Source organism: Chaetomium globosum, genomic scaffold, assembly GCF_000143365.1.
Source record: "Chaetomium globosum CBS 148.51 scaffold_2 genomic scaffold, whole genome shotgun sequence".
Lineage (NCBI taxonomy): Eukaryota > Fungi > Ascomycota > Sordariomycetes > Sordariales > Chaetomiaceae > Chaetomium > Chaetomium globosum.
In genome coordinates, this window is record NT_165977.1 from 540,141 (window position 1) to 563,787 (window position 23,647).

Consider the following 23,647-nt stretch of genomic DNA (forward strand, 5'->3'; position numbering starts at 1 on the left):
GTCGACCCCCAAGGAAGGAGCTCGAAGAAAGCTGGGTCCCCATCCGATGCCATCACCAAACGTCACCGCTGCCCGTCGCCGTGAGTGGTCGAGATGCCATTTTCTCCAAGGAGGGAGGCTGGACTTGTGGGAATCGTGTTATCGCTCTACCCCACGGCCCCTCCGCCGGGCTAGCCTGCCACGACCGACAATCAGTCCATGAGCCTTACCCCTGCCCGACATACTGACCGATGCTGACGATGGAACCACGCATTCAATGCCTCCGAATGAGGGAGGAGAGGAGAGAGGAGTGAAGAGCATCAAGAAAATAAATACCTGTGAAGGTTTGACGCGGATGGGAGTGGCTGTAGTGGTGTTGGGTTTGCGGCGTTTTGGGGGCGGAGAATTGGGGGAGGGGGAAGGGGAGAGGGCGCGTTTTTGCTTGGGGTTGGTTGGGGTGGGTTCGGTGTCCGGGTGGGTGAGTTGGTGCTTTGCGAGAGCGAGCTTGTCGCCGATGGATTTGAGGAAGGCGTTGCTTGCGGTGGTCATGAGCAGGGCTTTCTCAACCTCGGCGAGGCTTGGGACCTGGTGAGGGGCGTTTGTGTGACGCATGCCCGCGAGCTTTTGGGCCGTGACGGCTTCCTTGGCGGTGAGTGCCCCAAGCGACGCATCATGGGCCTTGGTGGCCAGGGTGCTCACGAAGAGAGATGGTAAGTGCGTCTTCGCGGATATTTCCTCGTGCGCGGTCTGTAGCGTGTCGTCGAAGTCCCACCACCAGTGACCTGCTTTTCCTGGGGTGTTTTGTTGCCCGGGCTCGTCCTTGGGTAATCTCTTCATCCGCCAACGAACAACCAGGTTTCTCCCCACGGTCGTCATGGCTTGAAAGAACCTGGGCGAGATGTCGACATCCTGCCGCAAACTGTCGAGTAGTCCGTTTACCTCGTCTCTTTGAGCTCTGTTTAAACCAGACGTAGGTCGTTCCGCCAGGATCCGAAGCAGCACAATGCCGACGGTATCTGACGGGTACTCGTTGAAATGCGGCGCTTCCCAACTGTACCCGGACTCCGACATGACAATAATCTTTTTGGCTGCCACAGCCTCCTCCCCGGGCCCCTCTGCTTCACCCTCGGGCTCTGAGCTAGAGGAGGCATACTCCGACGGCGGCGGACTTCCCAAGTCCTCGCCGGCTATACGACTCGCTTGATATTCTTCTGTTAAAGAGAGCTCCGCCTCCTCAACATCAAGAGTAAGTATCCGCAGTTCCTCCAGCGCCGTGTCACCACCGAGTAAGTGCAGGACGCGCACCACACCGTCGCGGATTCGGATCCACCGAGCCAGATCATCACGAAAGCATGTTTCGCAGTAGACGCTCCCTGGGCGCGCAAGGCCGCGCGGTGTGGCGTGGAGTGGTGGCGCGTTTGTTCCCACGTTCCAGATGGCGGGGTCGGCTTCGGGTGCCGGGCCTACGACAGGACGGAGGGGAGCAGGAGGAGAACGCGGCGGCGGTGGAATCAGCCGCGAAGTCGCGGCTGGCTGTTTGGGCGGTGATGGCGGGAACGGGTACCGCGTGTCGACAAAGGCGCGGTCAACGGCAGCATCGGGCTCTGGGTCTTTCGGCGGGAGGGGGGCTGGCCGCTGCTTAAGGGGCGCTTCTTCGGGGCCTTTGGGAGCTTCGGGATTTTGGGCATGGGCCCGGGGCCCACAGGAATGTAATCCGCATCCATTGACTTGTCATGAGGGTCGGCTTCTTGGTCGTCACTGAGCTCTTCTGCCCGCGCTGTGTCCGTACTAGGCTCCGAGAAGGAAAAGCCGGCAACCGTTTCTTCGGCCAAACCGGCGGAAGTATTTTGGCGAGGAGTTTTTGGGAGAGCTTTGGTCGTCGTCTTGTTGATGCTTGGGGATTCCTTCTCCCGCGGTGCCTCCGCCGGCTTAGACTTGGCTTGTGCACCTCCAGATGAGTCGGCAATGCCATAGATATCCCATGGGATTGCAGGTGTTGTCGGTGCCGGGGCAGCTGGTTCTTGCTTCACGATACCATGGGGAGTGGGCTTCGACGGTGGAGGACCTGCGGAGTCTTCTGGCGTTTCCGTGACCCCGGGGCTTTCGTAGAGGTCGACAGCTTTAGGCCGTTGGAGCCGGGACGCCGGCTTCCTCGCCGAGAGTCGGACGGGTTCGATCCCGCCACCTGAGTGCGGGTTATTGGGTTGTGACCGGGACCCGGCTACTTTTTGCGGGCCTGATGCTCGCGATGCCTGCTCTTCTACCGGGAGCTGCGGCTTTGTCTTCGTTCTGGTCTTGGCCATCGTCGCTGCTGTCTGAGACCCCTTGGCCTTTGGGACGGCTGTTGGCTCTTTTCTCGCTTTTGTGGCGGGCTTGGGGTTTTCAGTAGGATGAGAGCTACCTTGTTGGATATCCCCGGCGGAAAGTTCCTCTTGCGGCTGGGAACTCGCTGCTTGTGAGGCTGTCATGGACCTAGTCATCCGCCTGCTACCCACGGACTCATGCGTAACCATCTCTTTGGCCTCCCCTCCCGACTTTTTCGTTTCTCTCTGCTGCGCAGCTTTTTTAGCATTGAGACTTGCTGGTTTTAGTATTGCGGTATGTCGAGGTGGAGGAGAGTATTGGGACTTCTTTGGTTTTTGTGAGAACGGCTCCCATTCGGCACTAATTGCTGGTCGGACTTCCTTGTTCGATGGCTCCATTGAGGCCACGGGCGGTAAGGAAAATAAAGGCAGTATTCAACTATTCGACATGGTACCCATATTATCCGCGCTACCTGGTTAACGAAATTCTTTATCTCCTGTCAAGGGCTGCGGTTTGTATGAGAGCCGGTAGCAGGTGTGACAAGAAAAGGGATCTCTCTCGTAATAATTGAGTTCCTCAAGGCACCGACCGTATTTATTCATGTAAATGCACAAAGCTTGTCAAATATCCCAGAGCAAAGCTCAACAGAGCTGCCATAACTTCCACCAAAGCTCCTTTGTTTCCAGGGGAGGCAGTCGAGCTAGTCGTTTCCGGCGCAACTGTAGAGTTGAACAAAGATAGGGGGCTAAAACTAGACGCAAGGAACGAAACTGAACCCCCTACACGGGATCAATATCGGTATCCAATCCAATGCATGAGCCGTGCCTGGAGGAACTCCAGGTTCCTGAGGTCAAAAATGCCATGGCCTGCTCTAAGCACGTACCAGTTTTTTCTCCATATAAAAAAAAACCCCAAAAAAAAAACGGTGTCATTCCTAACCTGTACTGTCGACTTCTCACTGTAGAGTTTTGGCTTTTTCTCCTTTCGATTTCTCTCGATGGCATCTCGAAGTCTGGCGTCATCTGCATTTTGCTTCCTCGAATTGGCATCTCGCAGTTGGTCTTGGCGGTGGAGGTGCACGGACCATTTAATGCTTTGACACCTGGCCAATCGGATCGCTGGAGAAAAGCCGCTCACCCGCACTTGGCGTCAGGGCCCTGTGGCTCGCTGCTTCGCTCCTGCTTTTGCATGCCTCCGTCGCGCATTCCTTGACAATCACGAACACGAACAAAAAAGTCGGATTTCTGTCAAGAAGTGGCGAAAGATGAGGTTTTTTACTACTACTAGAGCGATGCACCCGCTTCTTCGTCAGCAGCTTCAGTCTGCGCTGATTCGGCCATGACGTCCCATTCCTGGAACCACGACTACAGAGAACAACGTCAACATTGCCAAGATTGCCTGGCTCAGCAGAAAGGATACAAGCAAGGCCTACGGCTCGATGGTCGTCTACGTGACGAAGGGTAGCGAAGCAAATTGCTTCTTTGACGCACAAAATACACGGAACCTATCAGCTCGGTGAGATTACGCCACAGAGGTTAATCTTTACGGGATCTGATTACTGAAGCCCCCAGATGACGATATAGCTTACTGGAGACTCAAGAATGCGGCGTCATACATCGGCGATGAGGTCAAACCGGTGCTAGAGGCCGCCTTTTTTACACCGCGGTGCTCCATTTTCCCAATCCAAGGACTCGATACGTTCTTTCCATCCCGATTTTCTGACCTAAACTACAATCATCTCCTGATACTGTTTATAATTCCATTGCAGTCAAGGTGGCTTCTTCTTCCGCCTTTAACAATTACATCGTTGACTCCGCTATGGGGCCTACCTGCAGCCGGCAAGTTCCTCCAGGCTTCCTTTGGCGTGCCCGCGCGCTGTCAATGGCACCTCTGAAGGGTGTCATTCAAGAGCCATTTCAGGCATGTTTTAGGATATGGCAAGGTGGCCGAGTGGTTAAGGCGCTGGTTTTAGGTTATTTACCACCAGTGGGAAACCGCGCGAGTTCGAATCTCGTCCTTGTCAAAATGTCTTTTTTGAGTTTTGCGTCGTGGTCGGTTGGATTGGAGCTGAAAACCCGACTCAGCAGCAAATCCTTAGGCCAGCCACATCAAAAACAGAGGCACCCTAACCCTGACTATCTACCTCTTTGCCAACGCCACGCGTTCTTGGAGAGCCTGCTCCACTGTGTGAACATCACATCATCCCAAAGCACATCAAACACAGCATCAACATGGTTGTCGTCGATGAATAAGCGTTGGTTTACAGCACAGAATTCACGAATAGATTGCTTTTGGTGAACCAAAATTAGAATTCCCCAATACCGGCTCGCATTTTTATCGGCTCATTTGCAGAATTCATCAACCCAGAGTGCATCCGCCAACCTGGCATCACACTGCATCAGCTGGGATGTGAGATCGATGGATTAATAGCATCTCAATCAAACACACCGCCATCGCATCACGGCGATTCCACACCCCCATCATCTCACACATTCCCATTGTCCATTCCAATCTCCCACCATCATGTCTCAATCCTCTTCCGAAACCCCTCTCCTCTCGCGCGGCCTCGCCTCGCCGCCGCCCTCCTCACCGACGCGTCTCCGCCCCAAGATCGTCAATCGCATGTCCTCCGGCGCGCCACAGCCGGAGCGCCCTCACATCGAAACCCACACGGGCCAGTACGACGCTATTCTGCGCGACGTCATCATCGGCTTCTCCGATGGCCTGACCGTGCCGTTTGCGCTGACGGCGGGCCTGTCGTCGCTCGGCAACTCCAAAATTGTCATCATGGGGGGCCTGGCCGAGTTATGCAGCGGCATGATCAGCATGGGGCTGGGCGCGTATCTGGCCGCCGATACCGAGCGGCAGCATTGGTGCGTCTAAACTGGTCCGTGGCCATCACCCATCCAGTCCTAACCTACTGACACACCCCTCCCATGACAGGGAAGCCGAGTACGCGCGCGAGTCCGACGAAGTCGATACAATGCCGGCCATGGAACGCGCCGAGATCCACGACATCCTCGCCGGGTACGGCATCAGCCGTGCCGCCAGCGAGCCGCTCGTGCGGGAGCTGACGGCGTCCAAGGAGCAGTGGGTGCGCTTCATGATGGACTTTGAGCTGCGCCTGCCGGAGCCCGATGCCCGCCGCGCTTGGGTATCGGCCGCGACCATGGGGCTGAGCTATTTCGTGGGCGGCCTGATCCCCATGCTGCCGTACTTCTTCCTGGAGCGGACCGATCACGCGCTGTTGGTGTCGTGCGCGATTACCGTGGTTATTTTGTTGGTGTTTGGGTTCTTGAAGAACTGGGTTGCGATTCGGACGCGCAAGGCTGGTGTTTGGGGTGCGATGCAGACGCTGGTGGTGGGCGTGCTGGCCGCTGGGACGAGCTATGGCATTGTGCGGGCGTTGGACAACGCGGGGAGTTCCTAATGGCGCGTCGATGGGTGCCTCGGCATTTGGAGGTGTGGTCTCTGGTGAGGGAAAGCAACCATGATGCCCGCAGGGAGAGGAACTAAGGGTTTATTACCATTGGCCTAAAGTCGCCTTCTTGATATGGCATGACCTTTTTATCGTCTCCAGACACACGTTCAGTTCTCTACCGAGCCTTGACTTAACGTGACAAGGACTATCCCCACTCCCGCGCCGAAACCCTCACCTTCGCCAAGAGCCTGATCGGTAACCTACCGGTACCGGTTGGCTACCGGCCAAAGTGTGACTTTGGCTGGCGAGGCCAAGTGGGTCTGCCAAGATGTACCGCATCAGGCCCCCGTTCGCAATGGAAGAGGTCACTCCGTACCTGTAACCCCTTGTCTGTCGCGACCCTTTCCGTTTGTTTGTGATGCCTCTGTCTTTTGGTGTCGAACATGGCCAGCCAAGATACTGTTGTGGTGGCTGACGCCATCGTCGTTTCCTCTGTTGTCGAGGACGCGCCAGTCCATACTATCGAATGGCAGGATATCGACCCGCTACTTCAGTTCAGGCGACTGATGACGCGATGGGCGAAGGCCGGCATTATTTTGAAGCCAAGATACGAGCCGCCGAAAGGTCGGTTGATCCAGCCGAAATAGATCTTTGAACTGTTTGTCCGAGCCCTCAAGTAACTTCTGGGCTAACTTGACGGCACCGATAGGTCCATCTGGATGGATAATATCACGGTGTTCATTTCGGCGGCTAGTAGAGCGACGAATACAGCGGAATGAGGCTAACGCAGCGGAAGCAAATGCGGCTGTAATAATGGCAGAGTGTTCGCCGGTGCTTCGATCCATACTGCTAGCAGATACAGTACGGTGACCGTCAACACCATGATAATAATAATGGTAGGGTGGTGGTATTGCCTGTCGACTTCCAACAACAGCCCCGTAACCACGACCGCGCTGTCAGAGCCGCGTTCATGCTTACGTCAGCTACCGTTGGTGGTCTTCCGGCTCGCAACCGGCCAGATCTCACCGGTTGAGAAAGTGCCATTTGCACCGGTAGCCTACCGGCGAAGAGCGTCGATCTTCGCTGTCTTTGGGAAAGTGTGGTGGCTGCGCTAGTCGGTACATCGACGACCAGGGCACCGCAGGGGTTTCACCGGTAGAAGACACTCGGGCCACACTTGGCGCTCAGAATTGGTGCCAAAAGAAGTTAAGTGCGTCAAAAAAAAGGATCTTGGCGGCACAAGAACCCTGTCTCACCGGTAGCCAACCGGTACCGGTAGGTTACCGATCAGGCTCCAACCCGTCAATACTGTCAACTAGACTTTGTCCTCTTGCCCCGGTTCCACCTCGGCCTGCGAGTGGTTGTGATACAACTGCGATTCAAGGATAGCACGCGCCGCCTTCATGTTTTTTTGCGGCGCCTCTAAACTTCGAGCACCTAACTTATACCACCCCCCAACGCCATCTTCCATGGCCCTATAGGCCCAGTGCCTCCGGGCGAAATAAATTCCATCCATCCATCTTCCATCCCACCTCTCACATGTCCCTCTCTCCTCCACAATGCCCATTGGCCCTTAATATACACACCCTGTGCTCCCCACGGTAACTTCCCTCCGCAAAGAGACGCACAGCTGGTTTGGCGAAGCGGGGGGAGCGTAGACTCGCAAATCCCAGTGGGCTGTAAACGCGTAGTGGTACATCCTTCTAGAAGGGTGCGGGTTCGAATCCCACCGCAGCAAAACTCCCTCGAGGAGTTTTCGTAGCCCTCTACCTTCCGTCAATTAAAGGCGGAGGTTAGGCGGTGAGCTTTTTGACTCTCTTTTCTTGTTCTTTTCCTTCTCTTCCGCTTTGAACCGGCCTCGAACGGTACCGGCGCGGCGAGGGGGCACCAAACTCATCGTCGTCGCCGTACGATCTTCAATTACTGACTCCCATTTCGATAGCAACTGCCCGTTGCTCGCAATTCCCCACAACCTCGACCTTTCCTCGTAGAATCACAGTCCCGACCTGCACATTTAAAGAGGGCATCCGCGACTCGTTGGTACCCAGATCATGAAAGTCCACCCGTCGTCGCAAGCACATCAACCCCAACCGACGACCCATCCAACATCCCCGATACCATTAAGACCGCGGCAACGACTACGAGCCCTTCGAAAACGAAAACGATCTACGTGTCTTGCGCCAACCATGCTGTGCAGACCTCTTGGTGGTTTAAGCCAATGTGCGCAAGAATTCAGCAAAAAGAAAAGATGTTTTCTTCCTATTCGTCAGTACATATACGGTATCTGAAAGAGAACCCAAACTCAGCCAGCCCGGCCGAATTTCCTGCCCTGGGGATTTGGATTTGGAAACCCTATCACATAAACACCGACGGGTCCTGCTCCCGTTCCCTCACAAACTCCAGCGCTCTCCACTCCATGCTTCCCCCATCCCCGCTCACGAGGTCCTCAAACGCACTCACGACATTCTCCGCCGGCCTCCAACCCTGGCCGACTTGCCACGTCACTCTTCCTTTCCCCCGTTCATTAGACGCACCGTATTTCACTCCCCACCGAAACATAACGGGCCCATCCTTAGCCAACGGCGGCGCGTCACTACTCCCCGCGTACTCCCGAGCCCGCTCCTCCGAGGGCCGCCACGTAAGCCAGGTAAACAACATGAACTCAGCATCCTGCATAGGGAGGATCCGCCGCTTGAGGGATGAAGCAAACCCTAGCAAGAAAGGGTTGATGCGCTCAGGGATGGGGCGTGTCCGGAACATGTCTGGCTGTCGTTGCAGGTACATGTCATCTTCGCCGTCGTACTCGTCTTTTTCGTCGTGTTCCAGACCGGGCGGGTAGTGCTTCTTCGTTTCAATGAAATACCCCTCAGGGTGAGGATCCTCGCCTCGCGGGCCGGAAAAGTACCACTTGCCATCCGGGGCGCACGGGTGGAACTCGATCTTAAGATTCCGCATGTGTGGCCACACCAGAGGACGGCCTACGCTCGGGAAAATGGCAGGCGTGATCAGCGCGCGGACATCCAGCTCCTCCAGGCAAGTCGCCAGATCGCGCAGCCCCAGCGACAGGGGGTCACAGCCTCCAAACTCGCAGCACGACCTCGCACACACAAGGTCAGGCATCGGTATCGCTTGGTCGGCGTCGTCGCCGTAGGGGTTGGGCTTCCAGAACCAGAGCCGCGCCCTTTTGAACGAGATGGGGAGCTGGAGCCGGACGCGACGCACAGTCCGACAGAACTCGATGCGGGCATCGCGCCAGGGGCCGTCCCAGGCGCGGGCGGTTTGGCGAAGGGCGCGCGACGTGAAGGGGACCGGGAGGTGCTCCCATAGATAAGGGCAGTCGAGCGTCCTGAGGTCGGGGAGACGCGTGGCGAGTTCGAGGGGCAGTCCGGGGGATATGGGCCGCATGTGGATCATGTTTAGTCCTGGAGTGGAAGTGTTCGCGCCGGTGAGAACACGCAAATGGGTAACATAGAGAAGAGGTAGCGTGTCTGGGTTGTGGACGGCAAGAAGGCGGGTGTGGAAATAGCGGTGGAAGTGATCTGGGTTGATGTCGAAGGACTGGTTGACAATGTAGATCCAGCGCGGAGGGCCTTCGTCTCTGCGGATGAAGGGCAGCTCGTCAGGAGACTGTGGCTGGCTGGCTGCCCTTTCCTCAATGAAGTCATGTAGTGCGCGGAAAAAGGTGTGCACCTGAGCTGAAAAGTGGTCGTTGATGGCCTCAAACTCGGGAGGCGGCTCCCTACACGTGAAAGGCAAGCTGGGTAAGTTGAGCGGTAGCGGAGTTTCCATGTCGAGGTTGCACTCGCGAACGCCGACATAGAGACGCGGCTGGTGTGCATTATTGGCGTGAGCATTTTCGAGGAGGAAATTGAGGATGACCTTTTTTGAAGGCATGGTGATTATAGGTGTGTGTTGAGACGTTATAGTAAATTGTTGGATTGCCTCCAGAATGATTGACTGTAGGCGGTGTTGTGAGAAACCAAGGATCGAGTTGTCTCCGGCGTTGCCATCTGAAGCTTATGTATCAAGGAACTGGGAAAACCGCGGGTGAATCAAGCTCACGGGTACACGCAGTACGCTATACGGAGGCTTCATTGCGAAACTGGGCAAAAACCCAAATTCCATCATTCGGTTCACGCCCGGGCAATTTTAGCTAGCTAGCATATTTGCATTTCCCCATCCAGTAAATACATTCTGCAACAAAGCGAGTTTTTCTTCAGCCACACGCCACTTCTTCTCCCTTACGCGCTTCCGAGCTCAATCACATCCGTTCAAGCCCGCTTCCAAATTCCAAGCGCGCTCGTCTCTACTTACATCCCCTCCACCAACGTTTCCACGCATTATTCCAGTCGCGCCAACCTCCTAAAGCAAATTTGGTTTTTCACAATCATGGCTTTTGAGCTCAGTTCGTCCACCTGGTAGTCGAAGCCGCTGGAGCTGACGGAGCGCGCCTACGACAGCGGCACCACCGAGGGACAGAGGCTCTGTCACAGAGCAGACGCCACGACCGAAACTCGACAACCAGACCCGTGCTGTGGCAATCGCCACTTACATTTTTGAGAAGAGCACCTTCAAGAATCTAAAACGCTAACAATGCACCAGCGCTCATTGTAACGGGCTGTGCCCGAGGTGGGCTTCGGCGACCCTCGGCCCGCTCACGATAAGCACGGTCCACTGAAGCCCCTGGATGAAGCGATTCCCAGATGCCCCACAGCACACCGAACATTCTCGCAATGCGCTCGGGCCACCGCACTCGCGATCATAAAGAAGCCCACGAGCTGCCGGAATCGCTTGTCTTTCATTTTCATCTTCAAGCTTAGTGTACCCGTAAAGTCGTCACCAGAACTTAGACGACTAGACCCCACAACCGGACACACCCCACAATCGGACACTTGGCGCCACCATCACCACCAGGCTCAACAGCGTCTACCTCATCCATTTCTTAAGCAATATACATACAAACTTGATGATTCTATTCCTCTTCTACCTGGCGAATAGTCTCTAAGCCACGTACAATTATTTCTTCGGCTTCCTTGACTTCTTGACTGTCCTGTTGTGTCTTCTTCTTTTTCTTCTTAGGAGACTTCATCGAATCCTCCTTCGCCTGGATAATATCCTCTATCCTTGTAAATTTATCATTGGCATTCTCTTTGACCCTCTTACGGCCCTGTGGCTCGTGAGACTCTAATTCCTTCGTCAAGTGGTCGACCTGGGCCTTCAAAGATGCCATCTCGGCATTCTTAGCATCCAAAGCCTTGCCTGCCTTGGCCAACAGAGTCCTTGTCAGCCGTCCACTAGCTTCCATACCCTCACTTACACCCTGCTGGTGCGTACGGATGTCCTGGCTCTTTTGAGGTGTCCAGAACTCAGTCCTAGGCTCAGGGGGTGGTGTTTTCGGCCGTACAGGGAGGGCCTGGCTTTCCAGGACTGCCTCGGGGTCATCCAGCACTTTGGATGGGTCTAGGGGCCAAATACCGGTGTTTCTGAACCCAGAGATAATATTCCTAGCTGACATTCCAAGCTTGGATGTATCTCTATAGCAATGGAGGAACCGTCGCTTGTTTATAGCAGCTGATGCCGTGAAGCTTGCGAGCGCCTTGGTAGCTTGCCGGAAATAGCTTTTCAGTGCTGAGAAAACACTGCGGTCGAGAAGCTGGGTCTTGTGGGAGGTATGAGCAGGTAGATAGACCAGCTGAACCTTATTTAGCCAAGCTGTGGCCATGAAGTCACCGGTTGTGTGGCTAGAGTGTTCGTCGAGGATGAGTAACCTCCACTCGTCACCTTGAGGCTGAGTTTGTGGTAGATACACCTCTTTCAGCCACTTCAAGGCAATCTGGCTATTGCTCCAGCCTGTGAGACTGTAGTCAAACTTCCAGTCCAGGAAGTCTACCTCTAGCTCGGCTTTGGGAGGGAACCATTGTCCCTGAAGGGAGGCACCGGTAAAGACTATAGTTGGCGAGAGTCGGACCCCCTCTACAGTACCACACTCAATGACAGTAACCCACGTCGTTGTGTCAGAGCTAGTTGTGTAAGCTCTACGTGTGAGGGAACTGCCAATAACCGTGCCAGCCGTGGTTTCCATCTCCTGCATGCCATGCTCGTCGACGTTGGCTATATTCGCGGGTATGATATTCTTGTCGCGGATGTGGAACTCCAGCCTCCTATAGAAAGCTTGGTAGGCTTCCCGTGTAGAGTCTTTCGTACGAGAGCTTTCCAACAAAGCTGATTTCTTAGTTTTGACAGCATTGTGGCGGCGTAGGAAGCGGTCGATCCATCTGGCACCCAGGGGCTGACGATCACCTCCTTCAGCCAAGATGGCCTGCGCGAAACCTACGACCTGGCTACGGCTAGGAGCCCTTCCAGACTTTTCTTCATTAAGGCACCAGTCGACCACAAACTCTTCTTGCACAGGGCTGAGCCGTTGATTGTGGGTTTTGGCTTGTCTTTGTGGTTGTGAGCCATGGAGTCGGTCTGACAGCGTGGAAGAGGGAACGCTGTATTTCTCAGCCGCAGAACGTATGGAACAAAGACCCTGTTGAATATTCGTTATAGCCAATTGAATAAGCTCTTCGCGGATAGTAGCCATGCTAAATTTAGCCTAGAATTGTACGAGTTGTGTAAAGTTGAAGTTGGTGATGTCCGAAATGGCGGTGTGGAGCTAAGTGTCCGGTTGTGGGGTGCGTCCGGTTGTGGGGTCCAGTCGTCTAAGTGGAGGAGCGGTTTGACCGGATAGTGCAAGGTTTGGTGGCCTGTTCGCGGGCTCTCGGAGCAGTTTCTGAAGTTCTCTCCATTCCCATGTGACCGGATTTCCGCAGCCATTTTCGGCTGCAAATTAATAAATTGGTCATGTCTTATTTTGCAAACCGACTGGCTCGCACTGTGTCAGCGCCAGAACTGGATCTGTAGTCCGCGCTCAGAATCTGCTTCAGTGCGTTTGGGGGTGAAACCGGTTCTGCAAGCGACTGTAGCAGGGCTGCGGACCCTATGGAAATCGGTGCCATCAGTTCCAACACAATCACTCCTGTACCGGGTAGGGAGTACCTCGCCGACGCCGATGTGGAGCCTATCTTTGGCAGGAAAAGGGATTAGAAGAAAGTTGCAACCCTCGAGGACTAGTCTTCTTTGGAGGGGGGGAATGTGACGGCGCCTGCCGTCGGAGTGCATGTGGCAGCACCGGTCTCTGAGTGCACGCACCACCTGCTCTTGCATTTCGCCTCTGCACCGCGAGAGCTCTTCAGCTTCTCCTCCTTTCTCCCCATCTTACAATTAGCAGAATTGAGTCATGGCCATGAAACTTCGGGTTTCTGATTGGGAGGTGCGATCGTCAAATACAAGACCAATGAAATGTTAGTATCCAAGAAACCAGCTTGCCATAAGCGCAGCGAGAAACGCACCACCGGGCTCAGAGCGCGCGAGAGAGACCGGGGTAGGTGAAGATGGTGGTTTGTGGAATAAAAAGTGAGAGTTGTAGAAAAGCGATTGCAAAGTGGGGATATGGAATTGGTGGGTGAGGCTGAAATCTGACGGGCGGGGTGGATCTATTGAAAATCTGGGTTTTCGCCCAGTTTCGCAATGAAGCCTCCGTAACGCTACGAGCACAGCACTGTTCAAGCGGGGTTCTAATCCCTAATGGCAGCTTCGGTTGATGATGTCTGCATGTAGCCAGCCCGTGTTTCTCCATCCCACCCAAGCGTACGAGGCCTATCTCGATACGAGAGATTTCTCAGATATGGGAGTCTAGATGCGTATCATTTTGAAGAAATTAGTCTCTGGCAACAACGATATGTAGGTATCCATGTCTCGACTTAGGGGACAACCTCTATTTTATGAAATTGACGTCGAGCCGTGCAAAGAGCGAATTTTACCCTCGTGACTAAAAGTTCGACGCTGTTGACTTCGTCTGCAAATTAAATGGGCATGAGCCTTGACTAGAACTTACAATTAGCAGGCCCATGATGGTGGCCGTCTGACATGTAATACGGCCGCCAACGGCCATCCCATCTACCTAGATAGCAGTCCTTGTAAACTTGCGCGAATAATGCACCATTTCATAAGCTGGTATGGCTAATGGAAGAGAGGCATTTTATGCATACGGGTACTCGGAGGTGCAAAATCGACGCCGTGATCATCCTCTCCTCATTCAACTAGGTGTGTGATGTCCGGTTCGGCATGGCCCGGGCCCGGTCGCTACGGACCTGACCGCCAGGCCAGCGTGTTGCATGCAAATTGATAGGATATAAATGTAACAGTTGCTGGAAGAAAGTCAACCTTTCTCAACTTTTGGTTCGTTGCCGTTATTTGAGCTTCTCTACATTTGCTTTCGTTGATTCTTGTTACAAGGGTCCCCTGATGTCCTCCGGTAGAACATCAGAACACCCCGGGCTACGGTTTGGCGTAGAGATTGAGTTAGTGCTAAGAAGCAGACACCAAAAACATACAACGTTCATCAGTTTGGCTGCCGAGATCTGCCAGCGTCTCAAGGAGATCCAGGTTCCAAGTCACATCGGCAACCTTCTTCAGAAGACGGGCGCCGCTGAAACCTACCAAGAATGGACCATCATTCAGGACTCCACCCTGCCGTCAAACGAGGCAGAAAACAAGTGTAAGTTGACATAAGCTTGTCTCAATACTTGGAACTACTTATGCTAAGTCTGCCCTAGTTGGTGTTGAACTGGTGTCCCCGATTTTCCACATCCAGCAAAAGCACATATGGATCAGCCAAGTGCAGCAGACATGGAGGGTACTTGAACGCGACTTCGAGGTGCACTCCACCAATGAGTGCAGTACGCATGTTCATTTATCCCCATCAAACGGACCCTGGAGCTTGAACGAAGCTAAAGGGGTGGCAAGGGCCGCCATTTTCTTCGAAAGATGTATCGATGCGCTGATGCCGGGCCACCGGCGTATCAACCCTTACTGCATGAGTAACCGCTGGAACCCAGAGTACAAGGAGCTTTCCATAGCGCTGGTATTTGACGACATATCTCAAGCGGGCGACGAGCTCCATTTAGGAGACCGCATGTGCACCTGTTCCAAGGACTCAATACACGCCCAAAACACGATGCACGAGGAGGACTTTGTGCACCCGCATTTCCGGTGGAACTTTACCACCCTTACTGAGAGAACAAGAACCATCGAGTTCCGGCAACCTCCAGCATCCAAGAACTCCCGCGAAACCATGACGTGGATTATCTTGGCTGCGTCTTTTGCCCAGTGGGCCTCCGAGCGCGCAAACGCGGCTTTAGATCCCACCACTACGGCCGAAATTGGGGATCTACACAAATACGTGATGGCAGGCGCGCATATCAGTGGTGTGGTGGATGATATGCTCTTAGGTCTGTTGGAAGAGCTCTTCCGTGGTAAGAACCGGCTACCGGCGCCTCACCATGACTTGAAATCAACTACCGAGCAGGAACTCGAGTTAAAGGCGCAAACAAAAAGGATGCCGCTGCAGAGATATAAGGAAACGTTTGCACAGCTATAAACAATAATGCCTGAGCATTATCACACGAAAAGCAGGCTTATCCTGGCGCAAATAGGGGTTGGATTATACAGAACTTATTTCTCATATCAACTCGTGAACCACGTTGCATGCTTTAGCACTTCCCCCCCTTCGCTACAAAGCGAGCATCATGTTTACTACGCACTCTTTACCTCCCATACAAACTCTAGGATTGACATGGCCGACCCTTCCGGCTCAACCACACTATTGAGCACGAATGCAGGGTCGGCTTCCTTGAAGAGGGCCTCCCAGTCCGCCAGGGTCCGTTCTCGAGCATTGAAGGTGAAGGCCATTTCGAGGTCCATCGATCTAAGTTCAAGTTAGCTTACGGCCATTCTTGGGCTTTCCGGTGTTAGAGGGCCTACCTAAAGTCCTTCTCCTTCCACTGGGCCACCGTCCCTGTCTCAGGCATGACGGCCTCCTGTACGATGAGCTTCACCCCAGCTTTCAACATGGGTATTTGTGCTCTCAGAATCCGGATGCAGTACTTGTCGGGCCAGTTGTGGAATATCCACCGGAAAAAAAACACGTCAGCGGACACGGTTTGCTGCTCAAACAAGTCATGGGCCATAAACCGGACTCTCTCGCCCAAATCCCCAGCGTCAGCGTCCTGAATCACGAATCCCATATCCTGCACAACAATCTGCAAATTGCTGTATTGTTTGGCCAGCGCGAGCGAGAAGTGGCCCTTGGCTCCGCCAACATCGACGATTTGAGCGTTGCCTAGAGACGCCCAATCGTAGTGGTCGAGGGCGTAGGATAGGTCGAACTCCGGTCTTCCTGTCATGACTTTCATTGCGTTTGCGAACCGGACGGCTCGCTCAGGACTTTTGGCAATGACTTGGTAGATGGAGTCTGTCGTGTCATTTGCGATGGAAAAACCCTGGAGTTGGTTATCAGCCAGGGGTACTAGTGCCATGGCGAGTTCAAAGGGTGGTGCATCCTTACCGTCTCATTTGGCTCTTCGGACCCGGGCCAGCGTTCAAGAGCATGCGCCAGCTATAATGAAGACATGTTAACACTTTCCCCACGGACGACTCATGTGAGCCTCACCTTTCCCGCCGCAGAACCTAACTCCTCGGTTCCGGCTCGCGCCCAGTCCCTCATATCCTCGCTAGCTAGTAACTTGGACGCCTTCGTATGGGCAACCATTCCAGGTTCAGGCTCGTAAAAGATACGCATCGTTGCAGCGTGCCGGACGATGCGGCCCACCATCTGCTCCGTCAACGGCGTCTGCGCGGCGATGTCACGGAAGGACAACCGACCGCCAGGGGGTACCAGGCTGGCGATGCCAAAGCGGGATATGACTTGGATACATGCTGATTTGTCGCTCTATCACGGCAAAGGTGTTCTCCGTCAATTTTATGCTTTGTGCAGGTGGTAGGTAGTGTGAGACAAATACATACTCTGGAAGCACGGTGGATCATATTCAGGGGCTCCGTGAGCAGGTCCTGGAGCTCTGCTGTGGCATCGAGAACCACATCCCGAGCCTCCCCAATGTCCGAGGGCAGAGGCGGCGCATCCTCATCAAAGGAAGGGGACGGGATACCTTGAGCATCCAATGCTTCCTGGATCTTGGCCACCGCGAGCTCGATGGTGGCGGAAAGCTGTCGAAGTTTTGGAAGGGATGTGCTTGATGCCATGTTGGATTGCTGGCCCCGAAGCAGGGGGGCCACGTTAGACAGGGGCAATACTGAGTCTTGGGTTCACTAAGTTCCAACCAGCGCGGCAGTCAATTCTTCAGCAACATTTTCATTGCCAAGCTCTCGACATCGTTGTCACGTCAGGGGAATCGCTGCCCCTGCGTCGGCAGTCGGGATTGCTCCGCCTCTCTAACAACGAAGGATCATGGATGCCGGTAGCAGCCGAAGAGCGAAGATAGCCAGGGGTAACCAGAGCAGCCCTAACCCGACCCGGAAAAGGCAACAATGTCCATTTTGTGTAATCGAGAGTCCTTCATGCAGAGCCCGGGGACTTGGCCCGCCCGTCCCGTCGTTTCTGCGGCCGGTGGCCAATGCCACGACCACATACAGCCTATTTTTTGATCATTCTGCCGTGGCGTGGGTCATGGGCAGGGTACACACGAATGCAACAGCTGAGCCAAACCCCGCCGTCGTTTCTGGTTCTGGTTGGACGAGGAACGTGAAATCTGCTCGTCCTGGTTTCCGTCACTCGTTTGCCTAGCTGTAGTGCAACGGACAAACACGACATTGTCTCGCCCGGTGACACTGTGACCCTTCGGACCGAATTTGGCACACCTTGAGGACCCGCGCCGCAAAACAGTCTTGCTTGTTTCCTTCCCAACCAACCGAGGATCCGCACGTTGGTCTGGCCTAGAGTGCCATAGTGGCGCTTAGCCGCCGTCTTCGTCTCCCGTCTGCGGCGTAGACGCGGGGCACACACCAAACGAGGGAAAAGCTGTTGGAGACCTGGATTACCAACGGCAGTGGACCCCCATGCGGCCGAGTGGTACCCCCCTAGGTCGTTGTACATACGCCCCATCCCCCCCTGCATCATTTTTGGTCACCGAACGATATCTCGTTACTTGCATACGCTACCGACGGAATGGATGTACCTCCACTTCGAATTCCCTTCTGGGCACTCGACGTCGGAGCCACAAGATTGCTGCTCGGTACCATGCCTGCTGACAATGCAAGCTTACTTGCCTTTCCCACAGTGAAAAAGAGTGGCAGCTGGTGGTTTTGTGTGCAGGAGAGCATTCGGGCCCTGCTGCCGCCTGCTCCGGTTGTTTGGGAGAAACCTGTCACGGATATTAGGGGAGATAAACTTGCTCCATGACACATGACAGCAGAACACCAAACCAAATCAAAGCTGTTTGGCTTGTTGCCACCATACGTACACCAATAAATGCTTTCGTGATATTTCAGGATGCCTCTTCTTGACATACTGGACGTCATATCGTCGTGGGCCACGACTTCCGCTAAGCCGTGGTCTTTTCTCTCACCACGGTCACATTACTTCGTGAGACGCTCATCACCAGTTCCAGAACAGGCTGATGTCTGTATTCAAGACATTCTAAAGGCGAGAGCCACATCGGGACGAGGAAGCGTCTTCTTTTACCCGCGGGGCAACACGTCCACCCTTGCAAAGCTTTCATACCAAGAGTTGCATGCTCGTGCTTGTGACTACAGCAGGGTCGTTCGACGGCTTCCGGCTTTCAAAGAAGGCCACCCGGTGCTTTTGCACCTCGATGAACATCGGGATACCATCCTATGGTTTTGGGCTATTTTGCTCGCGAACGGCGTCCCGGTGTTATCGTCCCCTTTCAGTAACGTCGATGAGCACCGACACCGGCACATCCAGGGGCTATCAAATCTCCTCGAATCACCCATCTGCATCACCGCAAGCGGACTACTGCACCTATTTGACGGGCCACACAGCCTTGACCTCCACACGATCGAATCCCTCGACAACCTCGCGACATCCTCTCCCACCTCCCCCAGCGAACCACCACCCACAACAAAATGGCCCGGCGGCCCAACCCTCGCCATCCTAATGCTAACCTCCGGCAGCACGGGCAACGCCAAAGCCGTGCGGATCAGCCACCGACAAATCCTCGCCGCCATCGCCGGCAAAGCCTCCGTGCGCCCCCTGCCCCCCGACAAACCCTTTCTCAACTGGATCGGCCTCGACCACGTGGCCAGCCTCGTCGAGATGCACATCCAGGCGCTGTGGCTCGGCGTCGACCAGATCCACGTGCACGCGGCCGACGTCATCGCCGCCCCGCACACCTTCCTCGACCTGCTCAGCCGCCATGGCGTGGCCCGGACGTTTGCGCCGAATTTCTTTCTCGCGCGGTTGGTGGCGACGGCTCCCCCCGCTGAGGGGGATCAGGGGAGGAATAAGAAGCGCTGGGATTTGTCTGGTCTTACGGTGGTGGCGTCTGGGGGGGAGGCCAATGATGTGAAGACGGCGGCCGCGGCCTCGGCGTTGTTTGAGAGGTACGGCGCCCGGCGGAATGTCATCACACCCGGGTTTGGCATGACGGAGACGTGTGCCGGTGCCATCTACAACACTGCCTGTCCGGACTATGATATCCAACGCGGGGGTCGGGCGGTGGCGTCGGTGGGGAAGTGCATGAAGGGGATCGAGATGCGCGTGGTGGTGGGCTCGAGACGGGCGGTTGCGGACGAGCCGGGGGACTTGGAGGTGCGCGGGGAGGTGGTGTTTGATGGGTACTATCGCAACGAGAAGGCCACAGTGGACGCGTTCCCTTCTCCGGGCGGGTGGTTCCGGACTGGGGACCAGGCTTGCCTTGATGGGCGCGGCAACCTCTGTCTCATCGGGCGGGCTAGCGAAGTGATCAACATCAATGGCATCAAAGTTGTGGCAGCGGATCTCGACTCCCTGCTGGAACAGACGCTCGGCAGCCGGGTGGCGCGCTTTGTGGTCTTTCCGACAAGGGCGGTACATACGGAGCAGATTACCATTTGTTATGTCCCTCCCTCCTGGCCGCACACCGTCGAGGATATGGTTGCGGTTGACGACCTGGCGGCCAGAGTGTGCATCACCAGTGCATCCGCCCGGCCGCTGGTGTTTTCTCTGAGGAAGGAGTCGTTACCGCTGCTGCCGACATCAACCTTGGGCAAGATATCCCGGGCGAAGATGCAATCCTTGTTCGAAGCGGGTGTCTTCAGCGAGGACGTCGCCTTGTATGGGCAAGCACTCGCTGCCCACATCCTAGAGAACCAGCGAGACCTTTCCATGGAGAGCGTCACCGAAGCTGAGGCCGGTCTCATAGCTGACTTTGCACAAACACTCAACATCGACAGGCATCGGATTGGGCCCGAAACTCGCGTCTTCGAGCTGGGATTCACATCGATGGACCTCATCCGGCTGAAGCACCGCATCGACACTCGTCTGGGGATCACAATGCCCGTCATCACGCTCATGAAGAACCCCACGGCACGGTCACTAGCAACTGCTCTGGGCCTAGGCGGGAACTCAGCCACCGCGACGACGGAGTACGACCCAGTAGTCACCTTCAAACCCAGCGGCAGCAAAACTCCCCTCTGGCTCATCCACCCCGGCGTCGGCGAAGTGCTCGTCTTCGTCGGCCTAGCCGAGCACCTCGCCGACGACGACCGGCCAATCTACGCACTCCGAGCTCGGGGCTTCGAAGCCGGCCAAACACGCTTCGGCTCCATCGCCGAAGCCGTCGACACCTACGTAGAAGCGATCCGCCGCCGGCAGCCCCGCGGGCCCTACGCCCTGGCCGGGTACAGCTACGGCACGATGCTGGCCTTCGAGGTAGCCAAGCGGCTGGACACGCTGGAGGGCGGCGTCGGCTCGGCGGTGGGCTTCCTCGGCAGCTTCAACCTACCGCCGCACATCAAGGCACGCATGCGGCAGCTGAGCTGGAACATGTGCCTGCTGCACCTGACGCAGTTCCTGGGGTTGACGACGGAGGCGTTTGTGGAGGGGATCCACGACGAGGGGGAGGCGGGGACCTACCGCGGCGCAGCGCGCGGCGCGGCGCTGGAGACGGTGCTCGGCGCCGCGGACGGCAGTCGGCTCGCGGAGCTGGGGTTGGAGCGCGCGGCGCTAGCGCGCTGGGCTGATGTGGCCTTTGGCCTGCAGAGCATGGCCGCGGATTATGACCCGGACGGGCAGGTGGCGGGTATTGATGTGTTCCACGCCGTGCCGCTGAAGGTGGCGGCCGCGTCGCGCGAGGAGTGGGTGGGCGAGCACCTCAGCAAGTGGCGCGACTTTGCCCGCTCGGAGCCGAGGCTTCACGCCGTTGGGGGTGCGCACTACACCATGATTGGGCCGGCGCACGTCGTCGGCTTTGCGGCGAAGCTGAAGGGCGCTTTGGCTGCGAGGGGGGTTTGAGTTTGACGCGGGTGCGTTGGGATTTGGGGTGGCTCGAGGGTGGGATGGGGTCATTCAGAGGTAAGGGGTAAAGGTTGGGGGATTTTTGTGTACAGGTACAGGTACGAGGTACAGGTGCTGCTTTTTCGTAATCCTTGGGAGTGTAGAATCAGGGGTAGGCTTAGTTTGTATTCATTTATCGAGTCCGACGGATCTTGAATCCTTCCGATCTGATACGTCCACACCTCCACCTGGTCCGTCCGTGGACTTGCATTGGTGGCCCCCAATGCTACCCTAGGCTCACACCACCTCTCGGTGCCAGATTCATTGTCGAGCACACAGTGTCGGCGGTAGGGAGGTCATCTTGAGGCTGGAAATTAGCGGCTGCAGGATTGCCTGTGGTAAGCCTGGAGGTTTGCTCCATTAGCTCCGGGTTTGATGTACTTGTACATACAAATGCACCAGGACTATTTTGCACACTTGCATTCTTCTTGTTAGTACACTGAGACTGGAATCGGGTGAATACTGAACAGACTACCCCGGACGCAACCCCTGGATTACCCGGATCACAACATCACCACACATTCATGATGGAAGCAGCTCTCGAAACCATCAAGGGATTGGCGGCAGCCGCTGACGAGGCCACCCGGCGGAAGCTCGTGGCTTCGCTGAGTAGCCTGGCTCATTCGCTAGAGAGCCCCGGCGACACCATCCACAGATACGGGCACATGGTAAGTTGATGCATGTGACATTGACCGTCTTTGGCGAGCTAACCGCCTTGTAGTCTCTACAAACAGCCGCGATCAGGATCGGCTTCAACCTCGACCTTTTCAAGCTACTGGCCGATGCGAAAGGCCCCTTGACAGTGGAAGAAGTGGCTGCAAAGACCAATACTGAGGCTGCATTGATAAGTAAGATGGACGGTCCGCCATTGAGCCGTGTTCGGACAATGCTGACCTCGCACAGGCCGGATCTTGAGATATCTCGCTGCTATCGACGCGGTCAACCAGGTTTCGGCCAACGAGTATGCTGCCAACAACGTCACTCGGAACCTTACCGAGAAGGTGGTTGTGGCGGGTTTGCACCACTAGTACGTCTTCACAGAATGATCCTTGAATCACAAGTTTCCTAACCCGGCATGCCAGCTTTTTCACGGCCGGGCCGCAGTACGAAGCTCTGCCCGAGTTTCTGAAGAGAACGAACTACAAAACCCCCGACTCCGAGCTAGAGACGGCTTTCCAAGAGGCTTGGAAGACGCCATTGCACTCCTTCGCGTGGTTTGGCGAGAACCCCAAACATCTTGGCTATTTCAACGACTACATGGCCCTCCGCCGCAAGCCTCAACTGTCTTGGTTGACAGTATACCCCGTGGCCGAGGAAGCCAGGGGCTGGGATGCAAAGGATAACAGCCGGGCAATCTACGTCAACATCGGCGGCGGCATCGGGCATCAGTGCGCCCAGTTCAGGGAGCGGTACCCGGACCTGCCAGGGAGGGTAATCCTGCAGGATCTGCCGCACTCCATTGCCCAGGCCTTGCCGACGGCCGGGGTTGAGAACCTTGCTCATAACTTCTTCGAGCCGCAGCCGATCAAGGGTGAGTGCACACTACAGACTCCAACTCGCACCTTTTTGGGCGTCCAACTGACCCAATCAACAGACGCCAAATTCTACTTCCTCCGTGGCGTGCTGCACGACCACCCGCACCACAAGGCGCGCGCCATCCTGGAGCAGACCAAGGCGGCCATGGGGCCAGAGTCGGTCCTGCTGGTTGACGAGATGATTTTCCCGGAGAAGGGCGTCAACCTCGCAGCGGCCTCCATCGACATGACCATGCTCACAGCATTGGCCGGCTTGGAGCGGACCGAGGCGCAGTGGCGCGAGATCTTTGACGAGGTTGGATTGGAGCTGGTCAAGACCTACGTGTACAACCCGAGCAATTACGAGGGCGTGATGCATGTGCGGTTGCCCGGAGTGGGGAAGTGAGGACTCGGTTGAGTTGAGGATGATGATCTTACAAGGCGTGTATTACCAAACCAATGGTCGATAACTACTGGGGCCAGAATAAGAACTCGCGGTGAGCATGGGACGGAGATGAATGCTTGTTAACATGGCTATCTATTCTCCTTTCCCGTCTTCTTCTTCACTTAGTGTTGTAGCCATCTTGTCAACACGATGACAAGTTGGAAGTGTTTCCGCCAACCAACGGAGTTCGTAACGTGCCAGATGCTTGCGGCGGATGATGTCAGAATATCGGGGTGGAGGCTTCGGATATGAAGAAAACGGGGCATGTTTAGCTTAACCATCACTTCTCATTTCGACGGGTAAAAACCCCAAGGGGACCCACATGTCGGAGTCTGAACGAGGACACACCGAAAAATACAACGGACGCGGAACAAGCGCGGACAACAACCATACTTGATTGCCTGATTGGACCAGTGAATCCCGTATTCTGACAGATGATGCATTGAGGCCTACCGTTGCCGCAATATCCAGGCAACAATATCCATCCACATAATTCTTGTGCCGACATTGGGTTGTAACTGGCCAGAATTGGACAGGAGTGCCGTTTGATATGCATGAAGCTGTCGAGTCCCCGCTTGAGAGCAAAC

General features: G+C 55.4%; 10 protein-coding genes and 1 non-coding gene across 11 annotated transcripts; 6 read left to right on the plus strand and 5 right to left on the minus strand.

The window, feature by feature from the left end:
- Positions 1 to 138: 138 nt before the first annotated feature.
- CHGG_02294 (uncharacterized protein) lies at positions 139 to 2,681 on the minus strand (the record flags this gene model as incomplete). Its single annotated transcript, XM_001228809.1, has 2 exons — positions 139 to 1,442; positions 1,544 to 2,681. 2 exons carry the CDS (start codon positions 2,679 to 2,681, stop codon positions 139 to 141), a joined length of 2,442 nt encoding a protein of 813 aa, XP_001228810.1.
- Positions 2,682 to 4,219: 1,538 nt separating this feature from the next.
- Positions 4,220 to 4,306, plus strand: CHGG_11248. The gene has a single exon. It is a non-coding gene; the product is annotated as a tRNA-Leu (tRNA).
- A 500-nt stretch (positions 4,307 to 4,806) lies between these two features.
- CHGG_02295 (uncharacterized protein) lies at positions 4,807 to 5,713 on the plus strand (the record flags this gene model as incomplete). Its single annotated transcript, XM_001228810.1, has 2 exons — positions 4,807 to 5,156; positions 5,227 to 5,713. 2 exons carry the CDS (start codon positions 4,807 to 4,809, stop codon positions 5,711 to 5,713), a joined length of 837 nt encoding a protein of 278 aa, XP_001228811.1.
- Positions 5,714 to 6,147: 434 nt separating this feature from the next.
- On the plus strand, positions 6,148 to 6,737 carry CHGG_02296 (uncharacterized protein; the record flags this gene model as incomplete). The annotated part of the gene is made up of 3 exons (XM_001228811.1): positions 6,148 to 6,328; positions 6,459 to 6,565; positions 6,639 to 6,737. The coding sequence occupies 3 exons, from the start codon at positions 6,148 to 6,150 to the stop codon at positions 6,735 to 6,737; spliced, it is 387 nt and encodes a 128-aa protein (XP_001228812.1).
- Positions 6,738 to 8,059: 1,322 nt separating this feature from the next.
- Positions 8,060 to 9,598, minus strand: CHGG_02297 (uncharacterized protein; the record flags this gene model as incomplete). Its single annotated transcript, XM_001228812.1, has 1 exon — positions 8,060 to 9,598. The coding sequence occupies one exon, from the start codon at positions 9,596 to 9,598 to the stop codon at positions 8,060 to 8,062; it is 1,539 nt and encodes a 512-aa protein (XP_001228813.1).
- A 952-nt stretch (positions 9,599 to 10,550) lies between these two features.
- CHGG_02298 (uncharacterized protein) lies at positions 10,551 to 13,658 on the minus strand (the record flags this gene model as incomplete). The annotated part of the gene is made up of 4 exons (XM_001228813.1): positions 10,551 to 10,634; positions 10,719 to 12,302; positions 12,431 to 12,529; positions 13,644 to 13,658. 4 exons carry the CDS (start codon positions 13,656 to 13,658, stop codon positions 10,551 to 10,553), a joined length of 1,782 nt encoding a protein of 593 aa, XP_001228814.1.
- Positions 13,659 to 14,053: 395 nt separating this feature from the next.
- On the plus strand, positions 14,054 to 15,188 carry CHGG_02299 (uncharacterized protein; the record flags this gene model as incomplete). Its single annotated transcript, XM_001228814.1, has 2 exons — positions 14,054 to 14,306; positions 14,365 to 15,188. 2 exons carry the CDS (start codon positions 14,054 to 14,056, stop codon positions 15,186 to 15,188), a joined length of 1,077 nt encoding a protein of 358 aa, XP_001228815.1.
- A 155-nt stretch (positions 15,189 to 15,343) lies between these two features.
- CHGG_02300 (uncharacterized protein) lies at positions 15,344 to 16,849 on the minus strand (the record flags this gene model as incomplete). The annotated part of the gene is made up of 5 exons (XM_001228815.1): positions 15,344 to 15,515; positions 15,572 to 16,089; positions 16,155 to 16,205; positions 16,260 to 16,538; positions 16,613 to 16,849. 5 exons carry the CDS (start codon positions 16,847 to 16,849, stop codon positions 15,344 to 15,346), a joined length of 1,257 nt encoding a protein of 418 aa, XP_001228816.1.
- Positions 16,850 to 17,251: 402 nt separating this feature from the next.
- CHGG_02301 (uncharacterized protein) lies at positions 17,252 to 17,723 on the minus strand (the record flags this gene model as incomplete). Its single annotated transcript, XM_001228816.1, has 2 exons — positions 17,252 to 17,364; positions 17,516 to 17,723. 2 exons carry the CDS (start codon positions 17,721 to 17,723, stop codon positions 17,252 to 17,254), a joined length of 321 nt encoding a protein of 106 aa, XP_001228817.1.
- A 372-nt stretch (positions 17,724 to 18,095) lies between these two features.
- On the plus strand, positions 18,096 to 21,059 carry CHGG_02302 (uncharacterized protein; the record flags this gene model as incomplete). The annotated part of the gene is made up of 1 exon (XM_001228817.1): positions 18,096 to 21,059. The coding sequence occupies one exon, from the start codon at positions 18,096 to 18,098 to the stop codon at positions 21,057 to 21,059; it is 2,964 nt and encodes a 987-aa protein (XP_001228818.1).
- A 569-nt stretch (positions 21,060 to 21,628) lies between these two features.
- Positions 21,629 to 23,021, plus strand: CHGG_02303 (uncharacterized protein; the record flags this gene model as incomplete). The annotated part of the gene is made up of 4 exons (XM_001228818.1): positions 21,629 to 21,769; positions 21,823 to 21,949; positions 22,005 to 22,128; positions 22,184 to 23,021. The coding sequence occupies 4 exons, from the start codon at positions 21,629 to 21,631 to the stop codon at positions 23,019 to 23,021; spliced, it is 1,230 nt and encodes a 409-aa protein (XP_001228819.1).
- Positions 23,022 to 23,647: the final 626 nt, after the last annotated feature.